Consider the following 19920-nt stretch of genomic DNA (forward strand, 5'->3'; position numbering starts at 1 on the left):
CAGAAAATGTCGTGGCCCGGCCTCTTGTCGCACGGTTGGCGCTCGCTGGGGGGATCGGTGTCCTCAACACGGGGTCAGCCCAACTCAACTTCCCAATTTCAAATTGGTTCATTGCCAGGCCAGAAGTGAAAGGATCTCAGCTCAGAGGGTTTTTTTTAAAAAACAAAAAGTGAATTTTTTCTCTCCCCAGATTTTAGAAAAATGAGCTGATCTTCAAAGCTAATTAAGCTGCAGCCCCGATCAGGAAGCATTTGAGCGATGAAAAAAAATCGGAGAATCAGGGAATTGTTGAAGTTGGAAAAAGATCTTTAAGATCATCCAGTCCAACCATTCCCAGCACTGCCAAGGCCTCCACTTGTCCACGTCCCCAAATTCCATAGGGATTTTGAATCCCTCCAGGGATGGGGACTCCATTGGAGCTGTGCCAGGGCTGGACAGCCATAAACGAGAGCAGCACTAAAAACAATAAAGCCGAGGTTAAACCAGGCTGATGAGCAAGAGAGAGTAAAATATATATAAATATAGTTCTCCAGGAATAATCCAAAATTAATTTCCATCTCTTATTAAAAGTAGCGTTGGGAAACCTGGTTGAAAATGAAAGACCTTTGAAAAGGCTCCCATTTAATCAAGCCTAAATAAAGAGGTTTAATGTGCAAATCATTCAGCAAATCCTTAGAAGAAGAAGAATAGGCCGGGATGAAAAGAATAAATGCCCAAGGCAGTCAAATTAAAATGAAACCCTCAAATGGATCAATGATCCAAAGTGCAGAGTGTAGGTGGGAATAAAGAACATTACAGCCAACAATGAAGATGTAAAAAAGGGTTATTAGGTGGAGCTCCCGCTCAGGAGGCTCAGCTAAAATAAGAATAAACACCTAATTAAGGGCACATCCACTGGCTCCATGAATGAGAGAACCTGGGAGGGGTTTGGAGTTTTTTACTCATCGTGGAAAGCAGAAAATGTGACCAGGCTCGCTGTCGGTTTGGAAGAAATTAAAGTCAATTGGCCCAATTAGAATAAAGAGTCAATTACAGCGAATGAAGTTAATTAGGTTTTGAATGAAGGGCCGCACGTGGAACTCCCCCCCATGTCTGTGCAAGGGGGGGCAGGGAATTCCTGAATTCCTGAACTCCTGAATTCCTCAATTCCTGAATTCCTCAATTCCTCAATTCCTCAATTCCTGAACTCCTGAATTCCTGAATTCCTCAATTCCTGCCCTCTCTTTAAGCAGGGAAAGGTTTTAAGGACGCTCCCACCCTGACCAGGAGCTGTGATTTCTGCAGAAATCACATTTCTCCAGGAAACGTGAGAAATTTCTGAAGAGCCCAGTGCCCTTCCCACGAGTCCTTCCCAGTAAATTCCCAGAAATTCGATGGGAAAAGTAAAACTGGGTGGATCAACATCAGCAAAAAAAGGGCTGGGTCTGCCTTTGTCTGCTCCAGACGCTGCCCCACCCTCACAGCTGCTCCCAAATTATTTTTAGTCCTCTGAAAATTATTTTTAGTCCTTAAATGACATCTTTTGGACAGGGTCAGTCGTCCCTGCCTCCCTGCCTGTGTCCTGTGCAGGATTTGAAGGCAGGATTGTATTTTTTTTTCCACAGCATTTTGATGGGGAATTGATGTTCTGAGTCAAAATTTCATTTTCAGGAGGTGGGATTAGCCAGCAGGAAAATCCAGGATTCCCAGCACACGGTCCTGTGCTATTTATATTCATATTTTAAAAGCCTTACTTTGAATTTTCTTTATTCAACATAATAATGTTTGTTCTCTATTCTTACCTTTTAAAAAAAAAATTAAAAATCCAAGCTATTATTTTCCAGAATCTGGATTTTTTTTTTGTTGTTTTGTTTTGTTTTGTTTTTGTTTTTGTTTTTTTAATTTTTGAGATCTTTCTCACAGAATAAACTGGGTTACTATGATTTTTTTTTTTTGCTTAATTTTTATACTAAATAAAAGTTAAAATAAACTTCATCCTTTACACTTTTGAGTCTTCAAACACTGAGCAAGACTGGGGACGTGCACAAGGGAGAATTTGGGCATTAACATATTAATTGGTTTGGAGAATTAATTAATGTGGGTTTAGCTTTACAGGCACCAATTTCTAATTAGGTCCTTCTGTCCTTAAGGGAGTTTTGTACCTCAAATAAAGCAGATCATGGCTCCACTTTTTAGGAGCATCATTCAGGGATATAATTTAGGAAAAAAATGTATAGAATCAGTATTTATTGATATTATTCTATAGAATTGATAGAATAGAATTTGGGAATAAAATTTATAGAATTTATAGAATTTCTCAGTAGATTCCAATGTTTTCAGATCCTCTGAAGATGTTGGGATAATGATCTTCTCTTCTCTTCTCTTCTCTTCTCTTCTCTTCTCTTCTCTTCTCTTCTCTTCTCTTCTCTTCTCTTCTCTTCTCTTCTCTTCTCTTCTCTTCTCTTCTCTTCTCTTCTCTTCTCTTCTCTTCCTTTCCCTTCCCAATCTATTCACATTCCCATTCCCTAAATCCCATTCCCATTCCCATTCTCCTTCCCAAAATCCCCTTCCCATTCCCAACCCCATTCCTATTCCCCTTCCCAAAATCTCCTTCCCCTTCCCAAAATCCCATTCCCATTCCCCTTCCCAAAATCCCCTTCTCATTCCCATTCCAATTCCCAAAATCCCGTTCCCATTCGGAATTCCCATTCCCATTCTTAAAATCCCCTTCCCATTCCCCTTCCCAAAATCTCCTTCCCTTTCCCAAAATCCCTTTCCCAAAATCCCATTCTCCTTCCCAAAATCCCCTTCCCAAAATCCCATTCCCCTTCCCAATCCCCTTCCCAAAATCCCATTCCCCTTCCCCAAATCCCATTCCGATTCTCAAAATCCCTTGCCCAAAATCCCATTCTCTTTCCCAAAATCCCATTCCCCTTCCCAAAATCCCTTCCCGATCCCATTCCCATTCCATTCCCAATCCCATTCCCATTCCCTAAATCTCCTTCCCCAAATCCCCTTCCCATTCCCTAAATCTCGTTCCCCTTCCCTAAATCCCCTTCCCAAAATCCCCTTCCCCTTCCCAAAACCCCCTTCCCATTCCCATTCCATTCCCATTCCATTCCCAATCCCATTCCCCAAATCCCCTTTCCATTCCCAAAATCTCATTCCCATTCCCTAAATTCCCTTCCCATAATCCCATTCCCCTTCCCTAAATCCCCTTCCCTAAATCCCATTCTCATTCCCTAAATCCCCTTTTCCTTCCCTTTCCCCTTTCCCTTCCCTTCATCCTCTTCTCTTCATCCCATTCCCCTTCCCTAAATCCCCTTCCCCTTCCCAAAACCCCCTTCCCATTCCCTAAATCCCCTTTCCCTTCCCTTCCCTAAATCCCCTTCCCAAAATCCCCTTCCCATTCCCAAAATCCCCTTCCCATTCCCAAAATCCCATTCCCCTTCCCTAAATCCCCTTCCCCTTCCCTAAATCCCATTCTCATTCACTAAATCCCCTTTTCCTTCCCTTTCCCCTTCCCTTCATGCTCTTCTCTTCATCCCCTTCCCCTTCCCTAAATCCCCTTCCCAAAATCCCCTTCCCAAAATTCCCTTCCCATTCCCTAAATCCCCTTCCCAAAATCCCCTTCCCATTCCCTAAATCTCCTTCCCCTTTCCTAAATCCCCTTCCCATTCCCAAAATCCCATTCCCTAAATCCCCATCCCATTCCCTAAATTCCCTAAATCCCCTTCCCCAAATCCCCTTCCTTTCGCAGCTGTCAGTCCCCGCAGACCCGGATCCTGTCCCAAAGCCTCCAGTCCGTCCCAGCTGGGTCTGCCCTGGCCAGCCCGAGCCCGAGGCGCCGGCCCGGAGCTCCCGGGGCTCCCAGAGCTCCCAGAGCTGCAGGACCGCGATCCGGCCGGGACCCGCCCGAGCTCCCAAAGGGCGCCAGGGAGGAGCCGGAGATGTCCCCGGGGGGGACACCGGGTCCCCATGTGAGTGCGGGGTCCTGTCCTGTCCTGTCCTGTCCTCCATCCAAACTCCAAACTCCATCCAAACAATTTATGGAGCCGTAAAATCATGGGATGGTTTGGGTGGGAAGGGATCTTCAATCCCATCCAGGGGCACCTCCCACCATCCCAGGCTGCTCCAAGCCCCGTCCAGCCTTTCCTTGGACACTGCCAGGGATCCAGGGGCAGCCACAGCTTCTCTGGGAATTCCAGCCCCTCCTTGCTCACCCAGCCAGGGATTCCTGCCCAAATCCCATCCAAATCTCCCCTTTCCCAGTGGGAAGCCATTCCCTGTGTCCTGTCCCTCCATCCCTTGTCCCGTGTCCCTCTCCAGCTCTCCTGGAGCCCCTCTTGGTGGGGTGGGAATCCAGGGAATCCAGAGGACGGGGATTCCAAAAATAAGAGTGACACAATCCCAAATAATTTGATCCCATTTCAGTCTGGGCTTGGCTTTGGAAACTCTTCCTGGTGCATCCTGAAGCTGCCCAGGGGCAGGAGCCTGCTGGGAAAGCTTTCTTGGGATCTTGGGAATTCCTGGTGGTTCACCCGGGGGTTGTCACCACGAAGGTTTCAATCCGTGACCTCTGGTGGTTTTTTGGTGCAAAAATGATGAAGAACCCGGAGGGAGCAAAGGAAAAGAAGATTTTGATGGAATATTGTGCCAAATCCCATCTCTGGCTGCATCCAGGAAAATTAAAAACTCTGGAAGTGGAAGGGGTTGGGAGGGAAAAAAATCTACCCACACTGCTGAGGGATCCCTGAGGGTTGCACATGGATTAGGGGCAGTTTTTTTGCAAGGCAAAAAAACTGTTTTGGGGGTTTTTTTTTTGTATCAGAGAGAGACAAATCCTATCATAATTCCTTCAGTGACCTCTCCCTGACCTCAGGCTCTTCCCAAAGTAAACATCCCAATTTTGGATCCTGCTCCAGCTGGGCTTTGCCAGGCTGTGTTTGCAGGTTTGCAGGAAGGGATAGAAAAAGAGAAAATGTTTTGATTGATGATAATTTTCCCTATAATGAGATCATGAGTGGGAATAATCTTCCCACTCAATCCCGATTTGGAAAGGTATTTGAGGTATTAAATACCACAAAAAATCCCAAGGATTGGCTGAGCACTTTGATAAGTTTAGAAGCCGAATTCTCTAAATTAATCTGATTTTTAATCATTTCTCTCTCATGCAGCACCTCCCCTGTTTGAGGCTCAACCCTGGCCCATTCCTTCATCCAACCAAGGATCTGACACGGAATGAGGGAGGATCCAGAGCATCCTTCATCCAAGCACAACAGGAATTTATTCACCTGGCACTGGGGAAATAACAGGAAATTTCCTGCTGGGTTTGAGATTCCAACCTGTTTTCCTGTAGCTGGTGCTACATTGCCTTTTCCTTCTGGATACATTCAGAATTTCTGGAATTTTGATGCTTTCTTAGATCCTTGCCAGAGCTGCTGGATCTCATGGGAGGTTTTTCTTGTGGATCATTTGGATATCTTGGGGCACATCCCATGGAAAACCTGGAGACAGAATTCCTTCCTCATAAAGCAATTCCATCTTTTCCATTGTGGCAGAGAGAAGGAAATCAAATGTCACCCTCTGGATTTAAGGTGGAAATTTGCCATTTAAGAGATTGGGAATCCTGTGCTCTCTCTGATCTCATTGGTGTTTTCTGCAATTTGGGAAATTCCCAGAAAATGGAAAACAAAGAGCAGTTTTTGAGGATAAGGGGTGACTTTAATTCATCTCAGAGAGCTGGGACAAATCTGAACCATTTTGGGAACAAGCTTTGGGAAAAATCACGGCAAGCACACGAATCCTCAGCATTTATGGACAAAAATCACATTTCAGAGGAAATTCCAACCAACAATCACGGACTCACAGAATTATAAAGGATGGAAAAAAAAAAACTTTTAGATCACCAATTCCCAGGCACTCCCAGGAAAGGTGATTCCATTCAGTGGAAATGAAAATTCCATTCTTTCCATGAATCAATTGCTCCCAATATCCCAACCCAATCCTCCCCATGTGCAATTTGAGGCTGTTTCAACGTGGATTAGGAGGAAAATTCTGCTCTGTGAGCAGATCAATCCGTGTCACTTCAGGGTTTCACAGATTTTGGCAACACCAGGCATCAAAATCATTGATTTGACAACTCAGTGCAGCTCCCTCTCCCAGATTTTGAGGTTTTTTTCCTGGTTTTCCTGGCTGCTTGGAAGGATGAATTCATCCCAACCAACACAAATGCCTAAAAAACAATAAATCTGAGCTGCCACCTTCCAAAAAAAAAAAAAAAAATCAAACCAAAACATTCACCAGCAGATCTCTCCTCACCAGCCTTTTTTTTTTTTTTTTTTTTTAATGTAGGAAACCAAGTTAAACCAATCAATCCATGGGTGCTTCCTTGGCTTCCGAAATCCAAGCTTTTTTTTTTTGTTTCCATTAGGCAGCAGTTGAGGGTCAGATCCACGTTCCAAACATGGGAATGATGTCAGTGGTTTATCTTTTCCCATCAATATTCCCTGGAATTGTACAATTCCCAGGATCTGGGTGGTTTTGGAGGTGAGTCTTGGACAGGCTCTGTGCCTTTGCTGTATCTTAAGTGCTCACTGCACATTTTAAAGCTTAAACCTTCTCTGATTTATTATTTTTTTCTTTTTGTACTTATGATGCTATAAAACAATAAACAGAAATATCCAAGAACGTGTTGGGCCAAGTCAATTGTACTAGCAGACCTACAGAAACCCTTTTAATCAGAATAAAATCAGATGTATTTACACTGTCTCTAAACATATTCTACCTCATTCCTGAGGTCATGGAATGGGCTGGAATTTGAAATGGAGAGGGGAGAAAAAAAAAAAATTCTCCATCAGCTTGGGGGCAAATTGCCCTGAGTGCCTGAGGTTGCAGATGGTCCTTGCCCCACTTCAGAGGAGTTCCCAGATAAGAAATTGCCGAAGTGCAGAGTTGTGCCTTTGGAGATGCTCATTTCCCTGCCCTGCTCAGGCTTTCCCAGCTCCTGCCCGACTGGAATCAGCGCCAGCCTGTGATTAAAAGGCACCTCTGGAAGCCCAGGGGCCACTGAATCAGCAGCAGCTGAATTCCAGCAGAGATGAGAATGCCAGCCCTGGGCTACAGCCCCGCTCAGATGTGGGGAACAAACCCAAACACGCCAAACTCCATCAGACTCCAGCTTTGCAATCCCAAATCTCCACCTGCACCTTCCCCGGTGTTCCTTGCCCCGGAGGAATGGCAGAGTTTGGTACTCGGGAGCCAAAACGAAGTTTTGCTGATTATTCTGAGCTGAAGAAGCAGAAATTCGGGGAAAGAAAAATGTGTCACTTCTGTGGATGGGGGCAGCGGGTGGGAGGATTTTTGGAAATGCCCAGCTCGGTGTGGAGAGGTGGGAGATGAGGGAAGGTGAGCAGGAGGAGAACAAAGTCTCAGCAGCAGCGTTGGAGGCACGAAGGGTTAATGGATGGTTCTGGAAGAGCGTGGAGACCTTGTGGCAAAGGGAGAGCAGCCAGCAGAGAGGAAATAAATGCGAGATAAAAAGTTGCTGTAATGAGTGGATGAAGCTGATAACGAGCAGGGAGCAGAGCTCAGCTCCAGGGCTGGGATGAGGAGGCAGCACGGGGTGTGAGGAGCTGTTTTTAGGGAGGCACGAGGATATGGGAATGGGTTTGAAATCCATCACTTCGTGCCTGCTGGAGGAGGCAGCAGTGGGAGCAGATGATTTAAACCCGATTTCAACCTGTTCCACCCCAGGATCTGATTTCCAAACACCCTCGTGCCAACCTCAGGCACCAGAGGAGGCTCTTTAAAAGCTTTAAAAATCTGCCTTTTAAATCATCCCCCCGCGGTGGGAAGAGCTCCTTCCTTGTGCCCTTTTCCCTCCCTGCAAGCCCTGCTGACCCTTCAGCCCCCAGGCACACCCCAGTCATGAGAGTGGTGCCAAAATTCCTCCAGAACAACCCCTGGATCTGGAGATTTTCCAAGAAAATGTTTCACCATCCCACAAACCCCCAGAACAGGTCACGTAGCCATTGCCAACATCTCCCTTCAGTTTTATCTGTAATTTAGTGGGGTTTTTTTCCCTTGCTGCCTGTCTTCTCCTCCTCCTCCACACTCCTGTTTTTTTCATCCAGGCAGCATTTCCTCTCTGCTCACAGGTAGATTCCTGATCCACCAGAATCCAGGGATTGACCAGGATGCCACCAGGAAGGAGATTTGGGAGCTGGTGGCATCACCAAACCCTGGCAAACAGCGACAACCAAACATTTGCCAATTCCCCCAACAAGAGCCGAGGAAATCCCTGTCTCCAGAAGCTGAAGCTCACGTGAGTTTTAGAAATCACTGGATACTCACAGAAGAATCCCGAGCTGATTTTGTAGGATTGTTGCAGAATTTGGGATGCAAGAGACCCCAGGAGACCTCTGGGTGTCCAGGCTCCTGCTTTAAGATCTGGGATCATCCCAGGCTGCTGAGGGGTTGAGGGGCTGCAAAAAAGGAGGAGAAGGCAGAAGAGCTGTTCGTGGGACATGGTGACACTCGAGGAATTGTGGAAAACCCTGAGTTGAAAGCATCATCAAATCCAACCCCTGGCCTTGCACACACCTCAAAAATCCCATTCTATGCATCCTTGTCCTTGGGAATGTCACCATTCCCTGGGGATCCTGTTCAGTGCCCAACCCTTTGGGGGAAGAACCTTTTCCCAATAATTTTTTTCCCAATATCAAGCATGGCCGTGCTGTGTTTGCTTCCAGAAACACCTTCAGCCTCTTCCCCCTTTGCCCCTCAAAAATCCCATTCCCCTTCCCTGCTGCCCTCTCCGTGCACTCCCCGGGAACCTGTGGGTCTCTAGGAGGGATTTTTCTCCTTTTGTGAGGAAAACCGAGCCCATTTTTCCCTCCCTGAGCCGATGCTTTGCTTCCCTCTAGCGCTGAGGGGCCGCGGCCTCCTCAGGCCCCTCCTCAGGGCGGGTCCGAGCGGGAGCGGGAATTAGGGAACAACATCGTAGAGAAAATTTGATTTTAACGGGGAAAAACTGGATTTTAACAGGGAAAGAGGGTGATCCCATTAGTGGGGATTTCCATCATCAGCTGTAAGAACAGCCACAAAGATGATTTGAATGCTGTGTCCTCCTCTGGCCCCTGTGGGAACCCTCAGGGCGGGTCCCAGTGCGAGCGGGAATTCGGGAATGAGACCCGGGGAAAAAACGGATTTTACGGGGGAAAACTGGATTTTAACAGGGAAAGAGGCTGATTCCATTAATGGGGATTTCTGTGTTAGAGCAGCCACAAGGATGTTTTGAATGCTGTGTCCTCTTCAGGCCCCTGTGGGAACCCTCAAGGCGGGTCCCAGCCTGAGCGGGAATTCGGGAACAACACCCCCGGGAAAAACTGGATTTTAATGGAGAAAAACTGCATTTTAATGGGGAAATAGGGTGATCCTACTTTCCTCCTGCGGGGGATTCCATTATCAGCTGTAAGAGCAGGCACAAAGATGATTTAAATGCTGTGTACTCCTCTGGCCCCTTTGGGAGCCCTCAGGGCGGGTCCCAGCACAAGCGGGAATTTGGGAACGAGACCTGGGGAAAAAACGGATTTTACCGGGGAAAAATTGGATTTTAACGGGAAATAGGGTGATCCCATTAATGGGGATTTCCATTATCAGCTGTGAGAGCAGCCACAAAGATGTTTTGAATGCTCTGTGCTCCTCAGGCCCCTGTGGAAGCTCTCAGGGCAGGTCTCAGCTCGAGTGGGGAATTTGGGAACAACACCCAGGGGTAAAATTGGATTTCAACGGGGAAAAAATGGATTTTAATGGGGCAATAGGGTGATCCCATTAATGGGGATTTCTGTGTTAGAGCAGCCACAAGGATGTTTTGAATGCTGTGTCCTCCTCAGGTCCCTGTGGGAGCCCTCAGGGCAGCTCTCAGCATGAGCGGGAATTCGGGAACAACACCCCAGGGAAAAACTGGATTTTAACAGGGAAATACTGGATTTTAACACGGAAAAACGGGATTTTAGGGTGATCCCACTCGTGGAGATTTCTGTCATCAGCTGTAAGAGCAGCAACAAGGATGTTTTGAATGCTGTGTCCTATTCTGGGATCATGGGGACGGGATGGACACGGAGAAATAAAGATGAGGAAGGGCCTGGAGCATCTCCCTGCCCAGGCTGAGGGAGCTGGGGTTGTGCAGCCTCGAGAGGAGATGAATGAGAGGGAATCTCAACCCTGGTTGTCCCTCGGTGTCCCTCTCTGTCCCTGTGTGTCCCTGTAGTTCTGTGACTCTGTGATTCTGTAATTCCTTGATTCTGTAATTCCGTGACTCTGAGTCTGCGATTCCATGAGTCTGTGGCATTCTGTGTCCCCAATATTCTGTGATTTCATGGCTCTGTGGTTCTATGATTCCGAGATTCTAGGAGTCTGTGAATCCGTGACTTTGTGATTCCATGGTTTCGTGATTCTGTGGTTGAATGTGAAACTCTGTAATTCAGTGATTCCATCACTCTGAAATTCTGAGATTCTGTGACTCTCTGACACTGTGATTTTGTGATTCCACTCCATATCTCTACAGTTCTGGGATTCTGGGAGTCTGCAAATTCCATGATTTTGTGATTCTGACTCCATGACTCTGAGATTCCAGGATTCCATTATTCCATCCCTCTACAGGTCTGGGATTCTCTGATCCTGTGATTCCATGATTTTGTGATTCTGACTCCGTGACTCTGAGATTCCGTGATCCTGTGATTCCACAATTCCATCATTCTGCACTTCTGAGATTCTGTGACTCTCTGACACTGTGGTTCGGTAATTCCATGATTCTGCCATTCTGTGAATCTGTGATTCCATGATTCTGTAATCCTGTGACTCTCTGAGCCTGTGATTCCATGATTTTGTGATTCTTACTCTGTGACTCTGAGATTCCTGTGATTCCACAATTCCATCATTCTGCACTTCTGAGATTCCGTGACTCTCTGACACTGATTCAGTGATTCCTTGATTCTCTGATTCCTTGATTCCCTAATTCCATGATTCCTTGATTGATTCCATGATTCCCTAATTCCATGATTCTTTGGTTGATTATTTGATTGATCCCTTGACCCAGGCGACTCTGCATTCACCTGACACCGCAACTTTCCACAAACACCATCCAACCGACAATCTCAACGGGGGCGACACGGGCAGGGGGACCGAGGGACCCCAAACCCCCTCCCCAAAACCAGGGGAGACCCCGAGAAACCCCCAAATCCCGGGATTTTCCCCCCAAAAATCCTGGGGTGGGTCCCGTGAGGTCCCGGCGCCCTCCGGTGGTTGATGGCGGAACCGCACCCCCATGTGGGCGCTGCGCTTTTCGGCGCTTTCGCGACGGCGCGGGGCGGCGTTGCTTTACGGCGGGGCGGCGTTGCTTTACGGCAGCGCGGCGGGCCAGGCCACGGGATCCGCCGGGATGAAGCAGAAAAGGAAAAATGGGAAAGGTAAAAAAACCCAAAAAAGAGATCTGAGGGGCTGGAGTGTATCCGGGTGAGGGAATGGAGCGGGAGCACGGACGGCTGAGGGAGCTGGGAGGGCTCAGCCTGGATAAAAGGAGGTTCAGGGGGGACCTTGTGGCTCTGCACAACTCCCTGACAGGAGGGGACAGCCAGAGGATCCCAGGGAACAGGGACAGGACGGGGGGAGACGGCTTCAAATTCTACTTCAGGTTGGATATTTAGAGGAATTTCTTCCCTTAAAGGGCTGTCCAGCCCTTACCCAGCTGCCCAGGGCAGTGATGGAATCCCCATCCCTGGAGCGATTTAAAATCCCCGTGGTTGTGGCACTTGGGGACATGGGTGGCCTTGGCACTGCTGGGAATGGTTGGACTCTGCTCTTGGAGCGTTTTTCCAACCTGAACGATTCCCACACAACCATTCCGTGGTCCCTGGGCAGGAATTTCAGGCCAACCCTGGGATGTGACAAGCAGGAAAATCTCTGACTCTTCCCTATTTCCCCCCCCGCCGTTTTCCCTGATTTTCCCCCTGTTTTTTCTCCCATTTCCCCGCGTTCCCCACCTGTTTCCCCCCCAATTTCCCCCCATTTTTTCCGTTTTTCCCGCCGTTTACCCCATTTTCCCCCTTCCCCCTCATTTTCCCGTTTCCCCCCGTTTTTTCCCATTTTTCCCCTGTTTTTCCCCCATTTCCCTTGTTTTCCTCATTCCTCCCCCTTTTCCCCGTTTTTCCCTGTTTCTCTCCGTTTCCTCGTTTTCCCCCCTATTTTCCCCCATTTTCCCACTCTTTTCTCCCTTTTTTCCCGTTTTCCCCATTTTCCCCTGTTTTTTTTCTGTTTTCTCCCTGTATTTTTACCATTTCCCTATCCGCCTCTATTTTTTCCGTTTTTCTCCCTGTTTTTCCCGTTTTCCCCCCATTTTCCCCCATTCCCCCAATTTTTTCCGTTTTCCCCCGTTTTTTCCCTCATTTCCTCTTGTTTTCCCTTTTTTTCTCCCCCCCGTTTCCCCCTGTATTTTTCTCATTCTTCCTCTTGTTTTCCCCTGTTTTTTTCCCATTTTTTCCCGTTTTCCCCTGTTTTTTTCCCATTTTTTCCTGTTTTCCCCTGTTTTTCCCTGTTTCCCCCCCGTTTTTCCCCCCCGTTTTTCCCCCCCGTTTTTCCCCCCCGTTTTTCCCCCCCGTTTTTCCCCCCCGTTTTTCCCCCCCGTTTTTCCCCCCCGTTTTTCCCCCCCGTTTTTCCCCCCCGTTTTTTCCCCCCCGTTTTTCCCCCCCGTTTTTCCCCCCCGTTTTTCCCCCCCGTTTTTCCCCCCCGTTTTTCCCCCCCGTTTTTCCCCCCCGTTTTTCCCCCCCGTTTTTCCCCCCCGTTTTTCCCCCCCGTTTTTCCCCCCCGTTTTTCCCCCCCGTTTTTCCCCCCCGTTTTTCCCCCCCGTTTTTCCCCCCCGTTTTTCCCCCCCGTTTTTCCCCCCCGTTTTTCCCCCCCGTTTTTCCCCCCCGTTTTTCCCCCCCGTTTTTCCCCCCCGTTTTTCCCCCCCGTTTTTCCCCCCCGTTTTTCCCCCCCGTTTTTCCCCCCCGTTTTTCCCCCCCGTTTTCCCCCCCTCGTTTTTTCACCCCCGTTTTTCCCCCCCCGTTTTTTCACCCCCGTGTTTCCCCCCCCGTTTTTCCACCCCCGTTTTTCCACCCCCGTTTTTTCACCCCGTTTTTTCCCCCCCCGTTTTTCCCCCCCGTTTTTCCCCCCCGTTTTTCACCCCCGTTTCCCCCCCCCGTTTTTCCCCCCCCGTTTTTCCCCCCCGTTTTTCACCCCCGTTTTTTCCCCATTTCTGCAGGGGAGCTCAGCCAGGCCGAGCTGATGGTGATGACCATTGCTGACATCATCAAGCAGCTCCTGGAGGCTCACGAGCAGGGCAGGGATGTGGATCTCAACAAGTGAGTCCCTGGCCTTTCACCTCTCATTTCTCTCACATTTTCTCCTAACAAAGGCACCAAAATCAGTAAATTCTGGGCTGATTTTGAGTCTCAAACGGGTGGGATTGCTGAAAAACTCCAATAAAAAATCTCTCTTTTTTTTTTTTTTCCACCTGTGTCCATCCCTCAGTCATCCCAAATCTATCAAGGAAAGAAAACATTAATACAGAAATAATATTTAATCAGATTTTCTTAATAATGGGTCACACCCAAATTTATTGACAGAAACTTCTGTTTTCTTCACATTTCTATGGAGCAAGAAAACCTGAATTTGTTGTTCACAGGAATTTCTTTCCCTTTTATTCATGTGGAGTAAAAAACCCTGAATTTAAATTTCTTCTCCTTTTATTTATGTGGAGTAAAAAAACCTGAATTTAAATTTCTTCTCCCTTTATTTTTGTGGAGTAATAAAAACTGAATTTGTTGTTCACAGGAATTTCTTCCTCCTTTATTTATGTGGAGTAAAAAACCCTGAATTTGTTGTTCACAGGAATTTCTTCCTCCTTTATGTAAAGTGAGAAAACCTGAATTTATTGTTTATAGGACTTTCTTCCTCCTTTATTTATGCAGAGCAAGAAAATCTGAATTTTCCCCACTTTTCTCCACTTTATTGACATAACTCTAAACTTTTCCCTGGAAATGCCTGCCAGGAATTGCCTTGGAGATGAACTCAGCTACAGGCTGGCTGTGTAAGGGTTCAATTAAATTAATTATCATCAGGAATTAAACCTCAATCACGAATTATCCCTGGAAATGTACAAGGGGCCTTGCCAGCCTACACAAAGTTAGGATAAAACCAAATTTAGAAGAAAATAAAAAACCATCAGCAGTTTCGGGTTGATTTTTTTACATTTTAACGCTACAATGATTTGATTTTTATTAATTCTGCCTGGAGAGCAGAACTGGAAGAACCTGCCTGGTTCTCTGTGGCACTGATGGAAATGAGAGCAGCTTTTGATGATTTTTTTTTTTTAAATTTTTTTTTTTGGCGTTTTCTTCTTGCAGGTTGAAAACCAAAACCTCGGCCAAGTACGGGCTGGCGGCGCAGCCGCGCCTCGTCGACATCATCGCGGCCGTGCCCGCTCAGTTCCGGAAAGTTCTGCTCCCAAAACTCAAAGCCAAGCCCATCAGGACAGCCAGTGGGGTGAGATAAAAGGGATTTCTTTTTTTTTTTTTTTTTTTCCTTCATCATCACCCTTCCCTGCTCCAGCACAAAATTTGGATTTAAATTCCCCAACCCAAAATTCGCGGCGCTGCTCGGCCCGCGCGGCAAAAAAAAAAAATAAATTTTTGACGTTTCCTTCCTCGGAGGTTTTCACGTTGGCTGCTCCATCCTTGGCAGCGTCCAAGGAAAAATTTGGAGCACGTTGGGATAGTGGAAAGTGTCAGGATTGGGATTTAAAATCCTTCCAAGCCAAAATATCCTGAGGTTTTTTTCAGGAAAAAAGGGGAATTGTGTCGGCGTCGCCGTGGATCTTTTCAGCAGAGCAAGTCATCAAATTCAGTGTAAACCATTTAATTTTCGTATCCATTTCAATCAATTCATATAAATTTCACCAGTTTCTGCTGAAACCACCTAATTCTTTATATCAGATCCTAATTTCTATTGAAACCACCACATTCTTTGTATCAGACCTCAATTCCTGCTGAAACCCACCAAATTTTTCATATCAGATCCCAATTTCTGCTGAATTCTTTATATTATTTATAGCATACCCCAATTTCTTCTGAAATCACCTAATTCTTTATATCAGACCCCAATTCCTGCTGAAGCCACCAAATTCTTCATGTCAGACCCCAATTTGTGTTGAAATCACCACATTTTTCATATCAGACCCCAATTCCTACTGAAACCACCTAATTTTTCATATCAGACCTCTATTTCTACTGAATTCTTTGTAACCTTTATATCAGACCCCCAATTTCTATTGAAACCACCAAATTCTTCATATCAGACCCCAATTTCCACTGAAACCATCAAATATTTCATATCAGACCCCAATTCCTACTGAACCCCCCAAATTCTTCATGTCAGACCCCAATTTCTGCTGAAACCACTTAATTTTTCAGATCAGATCCCTATTTCTACTGAATTCTTTGTATTCTTTATATCATATCCCAGTTTCTGCTGAAACCACCAAATTTTTCAGATCAGACCTCTATTTCTACTGAATTCTTTATATTCATTATATCATATCCCAATTTCTTCTGAAATCACCTAATTCTTTATATCAGACCCCAATTTCTACTGAAACCATCAAATATTTCATATCAGACCCCAGTTTCTACAGAAATCACCAAATTCTTCATACCAAACCCTAATTCCTGCTGAAACCACCTAATTTTTCAGCTCAGACCCCAATTTCTTCTGAATTTTTTGTATTCTTTATATCAGACCCCAATTTCTTCTGAAATCACCTAATTCTTCATACCAAACCCCAATTTCCACTGAACCCCCCAGATTTTTCATATCACACCCCAATTTCTCCTGGAACATGAAATCATTAAATAATATTTTTTTTGGATTCTTCCCATTTTTTGCTGTTTCTTTCTTTTTTTTCCCCCCCTTCAAAGGTTATCCCACAGCTATTTCATCCCAGAACATCCTAAAAACGAGCCCAGAGATGCCCCAGCCCTGTGAGAAGCTCGTTAATTTGGATGATTTCACAGCTAATTAACGTGATTAATTCTCTGCCCGCAGATCGCCGTGGTGGCCGTGATGTGCAAACCCCACCGGTGCCCCCACATCAACTTCACGGGAAACATCTGTGTGTGAGTTTGGGGAGGCCCAGATGTGCCAGATGTGGCCCCCAGGAAGGGCTGGGGAAGGAGGAAAAGAAGAGAAAATGAAGCTGGAATTCCCTAGACCAGGGAATAAAGGGACAGGATAAAAGGGAACGACCTCGAGCTGCACCAGGGGCAGCTTCAGGTTGGATTTTTGGGAGCAATTCCTGCCTGGAAAAGGTTTTAAAATCCCTGAAGGGGTTAAAAAAATCCTTGTGGATGTGGCACTTGGGGACACAAAGCAGTTCTGGGAATGATTGGGTTGGATGCTCATGGAGATTTTTTTTCCCATCCTTTCTGGGATTCCATGAGTCAAAATTTAATTTTTCCAACGTTCCTGTATAAACCCAGCTTTGCAGAAGCAGCCACCAAAAAAAATTCTTTTTTTTTTCCCACTTTTTCCTCAAGGGAGAAAAGCTCCTTTCGTGTCCCAAACTCACCATTCCATATCAAATTCCCACCTTGGTGATTATTAATTGATTATTAATTTCTTAAGGATGGAAGGGAATTCTCCAGCTGCCAAAATCTGGAATTAGCTGAGTTTTATTTTATTTATTTATTTATATAAATTAAAGAACACAAACTTGGCTTTACCTTGAATTCTCTTCCTCATTTCACTCTTTGAAATCTGCTCTTGGTTTTGCTTTTCCCATCTCTTCATTTATTTCCAAACCTTCCCTGCAGTCAATCCCTGGATTTCACTCTGGTTTTATTTTCCTTCTCCTTTCATGACCCAAACCCTCCATTCCATATCAAATTCCCACCTTGGTGATTATTAATTGATTATTAATTTATTATTAATTTCTTAATGATCAGGTGGGATTTGTGTCCCTGATCAGATGGAGGGGAAGCCTCCAGCTGCCAAAATCTGGAATTAGCTGAGTTTTAATCTTTTATTTTATTTATTTATATAAATTAAAGAACACATTCTTTGAAATCTGCTTTTGCTTTTCCCATCTCTTCATTTATTTCCAAACCTTCCCTGCCATCAATCCCTGAATTTCACTTTTTTAATTTTTTTTTTTTAAAGCTCCTCTGAGCTGTTCCAGATAATTCCATTCCTTGGATTGCACAGCAAATGAATGTGGGCACGATGATCCAATTAATTAATTAATTAAGAATTCATTTTTATCAAGGATGGCAGGTGACTGGAAGTGAGAGCTGGCAGTGAGGAAATAAATTAATTATCCTTGGGATGCAAATGAGGCTGCTTTGGTGGGATCTGCTCCATCAGGAAAATTCCCCTGGAATTTTCTCCCATTACTCCATGCCCCAAAAAAAAAAAAAAAATTAATATTCTGTATCACATAAAGTGAGAGAATCATGAAAAACACTCAAATAGTGAATTTATTTTTTTTTTTTAAATCAATTAATCTGTGTGTAACTCTTGCTCCCTAAAATAATTCAATATCCCAGAAATAATTTTCATGGATTTTGTTTCCAGAAAGTCTTGCTGGGTTTTTTTTTGAGGTGGATGCAGGGATTTGAGCTGGTTTTAAAAATCCCATTCTCATTAAAATGAATTAAAATTCCTCATTGTTTGTAAACACAGGCTCAGCTCCCTCCAGCATTTTATTATTTATAATAATAAAATATTTATATAATTTTTATAATGTCTATAATTCAAATAATCTATTATTATGTACTATATACTTAGACAATTATTATATATTTTACAGAATTATTTTATATTATTCAGAATTTTATCATTACATTGTATAATTCCAGAAATTGCTGGAATTTTGAGAGTTTAATTCCTGATTTCTCTTTTTTTTTTTTTTTTTTTTCCACCTTGCAGGTACTGCCCAGGGGGCCCTGACTCTGATTTTGAATATTCCACCCAATCCTACACAGGATATGAGGTACAAATTTCCATTTTTTTTTTTTTTAAGGGAATTCCCAACATTCCTTAAGCCTGGCTTTGGGTTAGGCTGGGCTTTATTTCTGCAACTCAGTGGTGTTGGGAGAAAAAAGGCAAAAAAAAAAAAAAAAAATCAAAATACTGAAACAAAAAAAAAAGCAAAAATCAAAGGGCTGAAACAAAAAAAAAAGCAAAAATCAAAGGACTGAAATAAAAAAATGAAAAAATCAAAGGATTGAAACAAAAAAAATCAAAAATCAAAGGGCTGAAACAAAAAAAAAAGCAAAAATCAAGGGACTGAAATAAAAAAATGAAAAAATCAAAGGATTGAAACAAAAAAAAATCAAAAATCAAAGGGCTGAAACAAAAAAAAAAGCAAAAATCAAGGGACTGAAATAAAAAAATGAAAAAATCAAAGGATTGAAACAAAAATAAATGCAAAAATCAAAATACTGAAACAAAAAAAATGCAAAAATCAAAGGTCTGAAACAAAAAAATGCAAAAATCAAAGGACTGAAACCAAAAAAAAAATACAAAGATCAAACTGCTAAAACAACCAAAAAAAAATTAATTAAGATTTTAAAGCAGGAGGGAAATTCTTAATTCCAGGAATTAATGCAGAATTAAAATTTAAAATTGTGTAAAAAGGACAAACACTGGAGTAGAGACATGATTTAAAAAAAAGATAAATTTGGTTAAAAAAATCCTCATTTTTTTAGCTTTTAATGCCTCTGGAATTACATTAATTCCCTTTTCTCTGCAATGATAGATCCCTAAATTTTTTATTTTTCCAAACTGTTGTCTGGATAAAGTTTAACAGCAATTTTTGACTGAATTATTGTGCCTGGTTTTAACCAAAAAACTCAAAAGTTGTGGTAGGGATGTAAAAAAAAAAAAAAAAAAATTAAAAAAAAAGGGAAATACCAAGTGAATTCAGGGTGAAAAAAGGTGCTTGAAAAAATCTTCTGAAAATATTATTTAACAGGTTTCCATCAGCTGGTGATAGAGAGAAAAAACAAAAAAAAAAGAGATTTTTAGGGATTTAAATAAAAGGAATAAATTTAATTTAGAAATCTTTGAAGGCCAGATTGAATCTAGTGGATTCTGCTTGAATAATTTGTAAAAACCTTTTTTGATTTTTGTGACCTTTTTGGGACTTCATTGCATTTTTGAGCTGTTGGAGAACCCTGAAAATTGAATAATTTTGGGTTTTTTTTTTAAGGTCACGTTGCCATCTCGGGGTAAAAATGTATCATTTTAAAGGAGAATTTTAAATTAAAAAAAAAATTGAAGTTATTTAAGAATTGTTTAAAAAAACCCCCAATTTTGCACAGTTTTGGTTCGTGGGGTTGGGTCAATCGGGATTTAAATTTTCAATGTGAATTTTTGGGGGGGGGGGGGTTAATTTTTTTTTTGGGGGAAAAAAAAAAGTTTTTAAAATGAATTTTGTGATTTTTTTTTTTTTTTCCAGCCAACATCCATGAGAGCCATCAGAGCTCGTTATGATCCTTACCTGCAGACCAGGCACAGAGTGGAGCAGGTACATTTCCCCTCGGGATACCAAAAAAAACCCCAAAAAATAAAATTATTTCCAATTTCATGGGTTGGTAGGTTGTGCAAAAATGAAATTTCTACGTTTTTAATCTCGTTTTCATGAAATAAATGGTGAGTTTTGAACTTTTTCCTGAGTTCTTTTCTGTGAAATATCTGATTTTTAATAAAAATAAGTCCAGAATTATTTTATTTGAGCGTTGCTGGGAGAGTTGGGTGTGAAAAATTTTCTCAATTCTTTTCTGCTTTGCTCATTTTCCTCATTATTATCTCCAAATCCATTGGAAAATTCTTCTTCAATTTTTA

General features: G+C 43.7%; 2 protein-coding genes across 12 annotated transcripts in view; both read left to right on the forward strand.

Annotated features, from left to right (window-relative positions):
• FBXO16 (F-box protein 16) overlaps positions 1–6669 on the forward strand; it is a 37258-nt gene extending 30589 nt beyond the window's left edge. For 8 of the 9 annotated variants that reach the window (XM_088162589.1, XM_088162591.1, XM_088162596.1 and 5 more), the window contains 2 exons: positions 3740–3959; positions 5157–6669. In XM_088162589.1, the coding sequence (XP_088018715.1) occupies positions 3740–3959; positions 5157–5224 (288 nt within the window). In that variant the 3' untranslated portion in view covers positions 5225–6669. The remainder of the gene's footprint in view (positions 1–3739; positions 3960–5156) is intronic. The other variant, XM_088162594.1, reaches the window with a different exon arrangement.
• Positions 6670–11348: 4679 nt separating this feature from the next.
• The window catches only part of ELP3 (elongator acetyltransferase complex subunit 3), a 98448-nt gene continuing 89876 nt past the window's right edge, over positions 11349–19920 (forward strand). For 2 of the 3 annotated variants that reach the window (XM_088162599.1, XM_088162598.1), the window contains exons 1-6: positions 11361–11450; positions 13280–13379; positions 14424–14562; positions 16120–16190; positions 18001–18064; positions 19535–19603. In XM_088162599.1, the coding sequence (XP_088018725.1) occupies positions 11423–11450; positions 13280–13379; positions 14424–14562; positions 16120–16190; positions 18001–18064; positions 19535–19603 (471 nt within the window). In that variant the 5' untranslated portion in view covers positions 11361–11422. Of the gene's footprint in view, positions 11451–13279; positions 13380–14423; positions 14563–16119; positions 16191–18000; positions 18065–19534; positions 19604–19920 lie in introns of all 3 variants that reach the window. The other variant, XM_088162597.1, reaches the window with a different exon arrangement.

The sequence above is a fragment of the Sturnus vulgaris genome, chromosome 3 (genome assembly GCF_052056855.1).
Source record: "Sturnus vulgaris isolate bStuVul1 chromosome 3, bStuVul1.hap1, whole genome shotgun sequence".
NCBI classification, from domain to species: Eukaryota; Metazoa; Chordata; class Aves; order Passeriformes; family Sturnidae; genus Sturnus; species Sturnus vulgaris.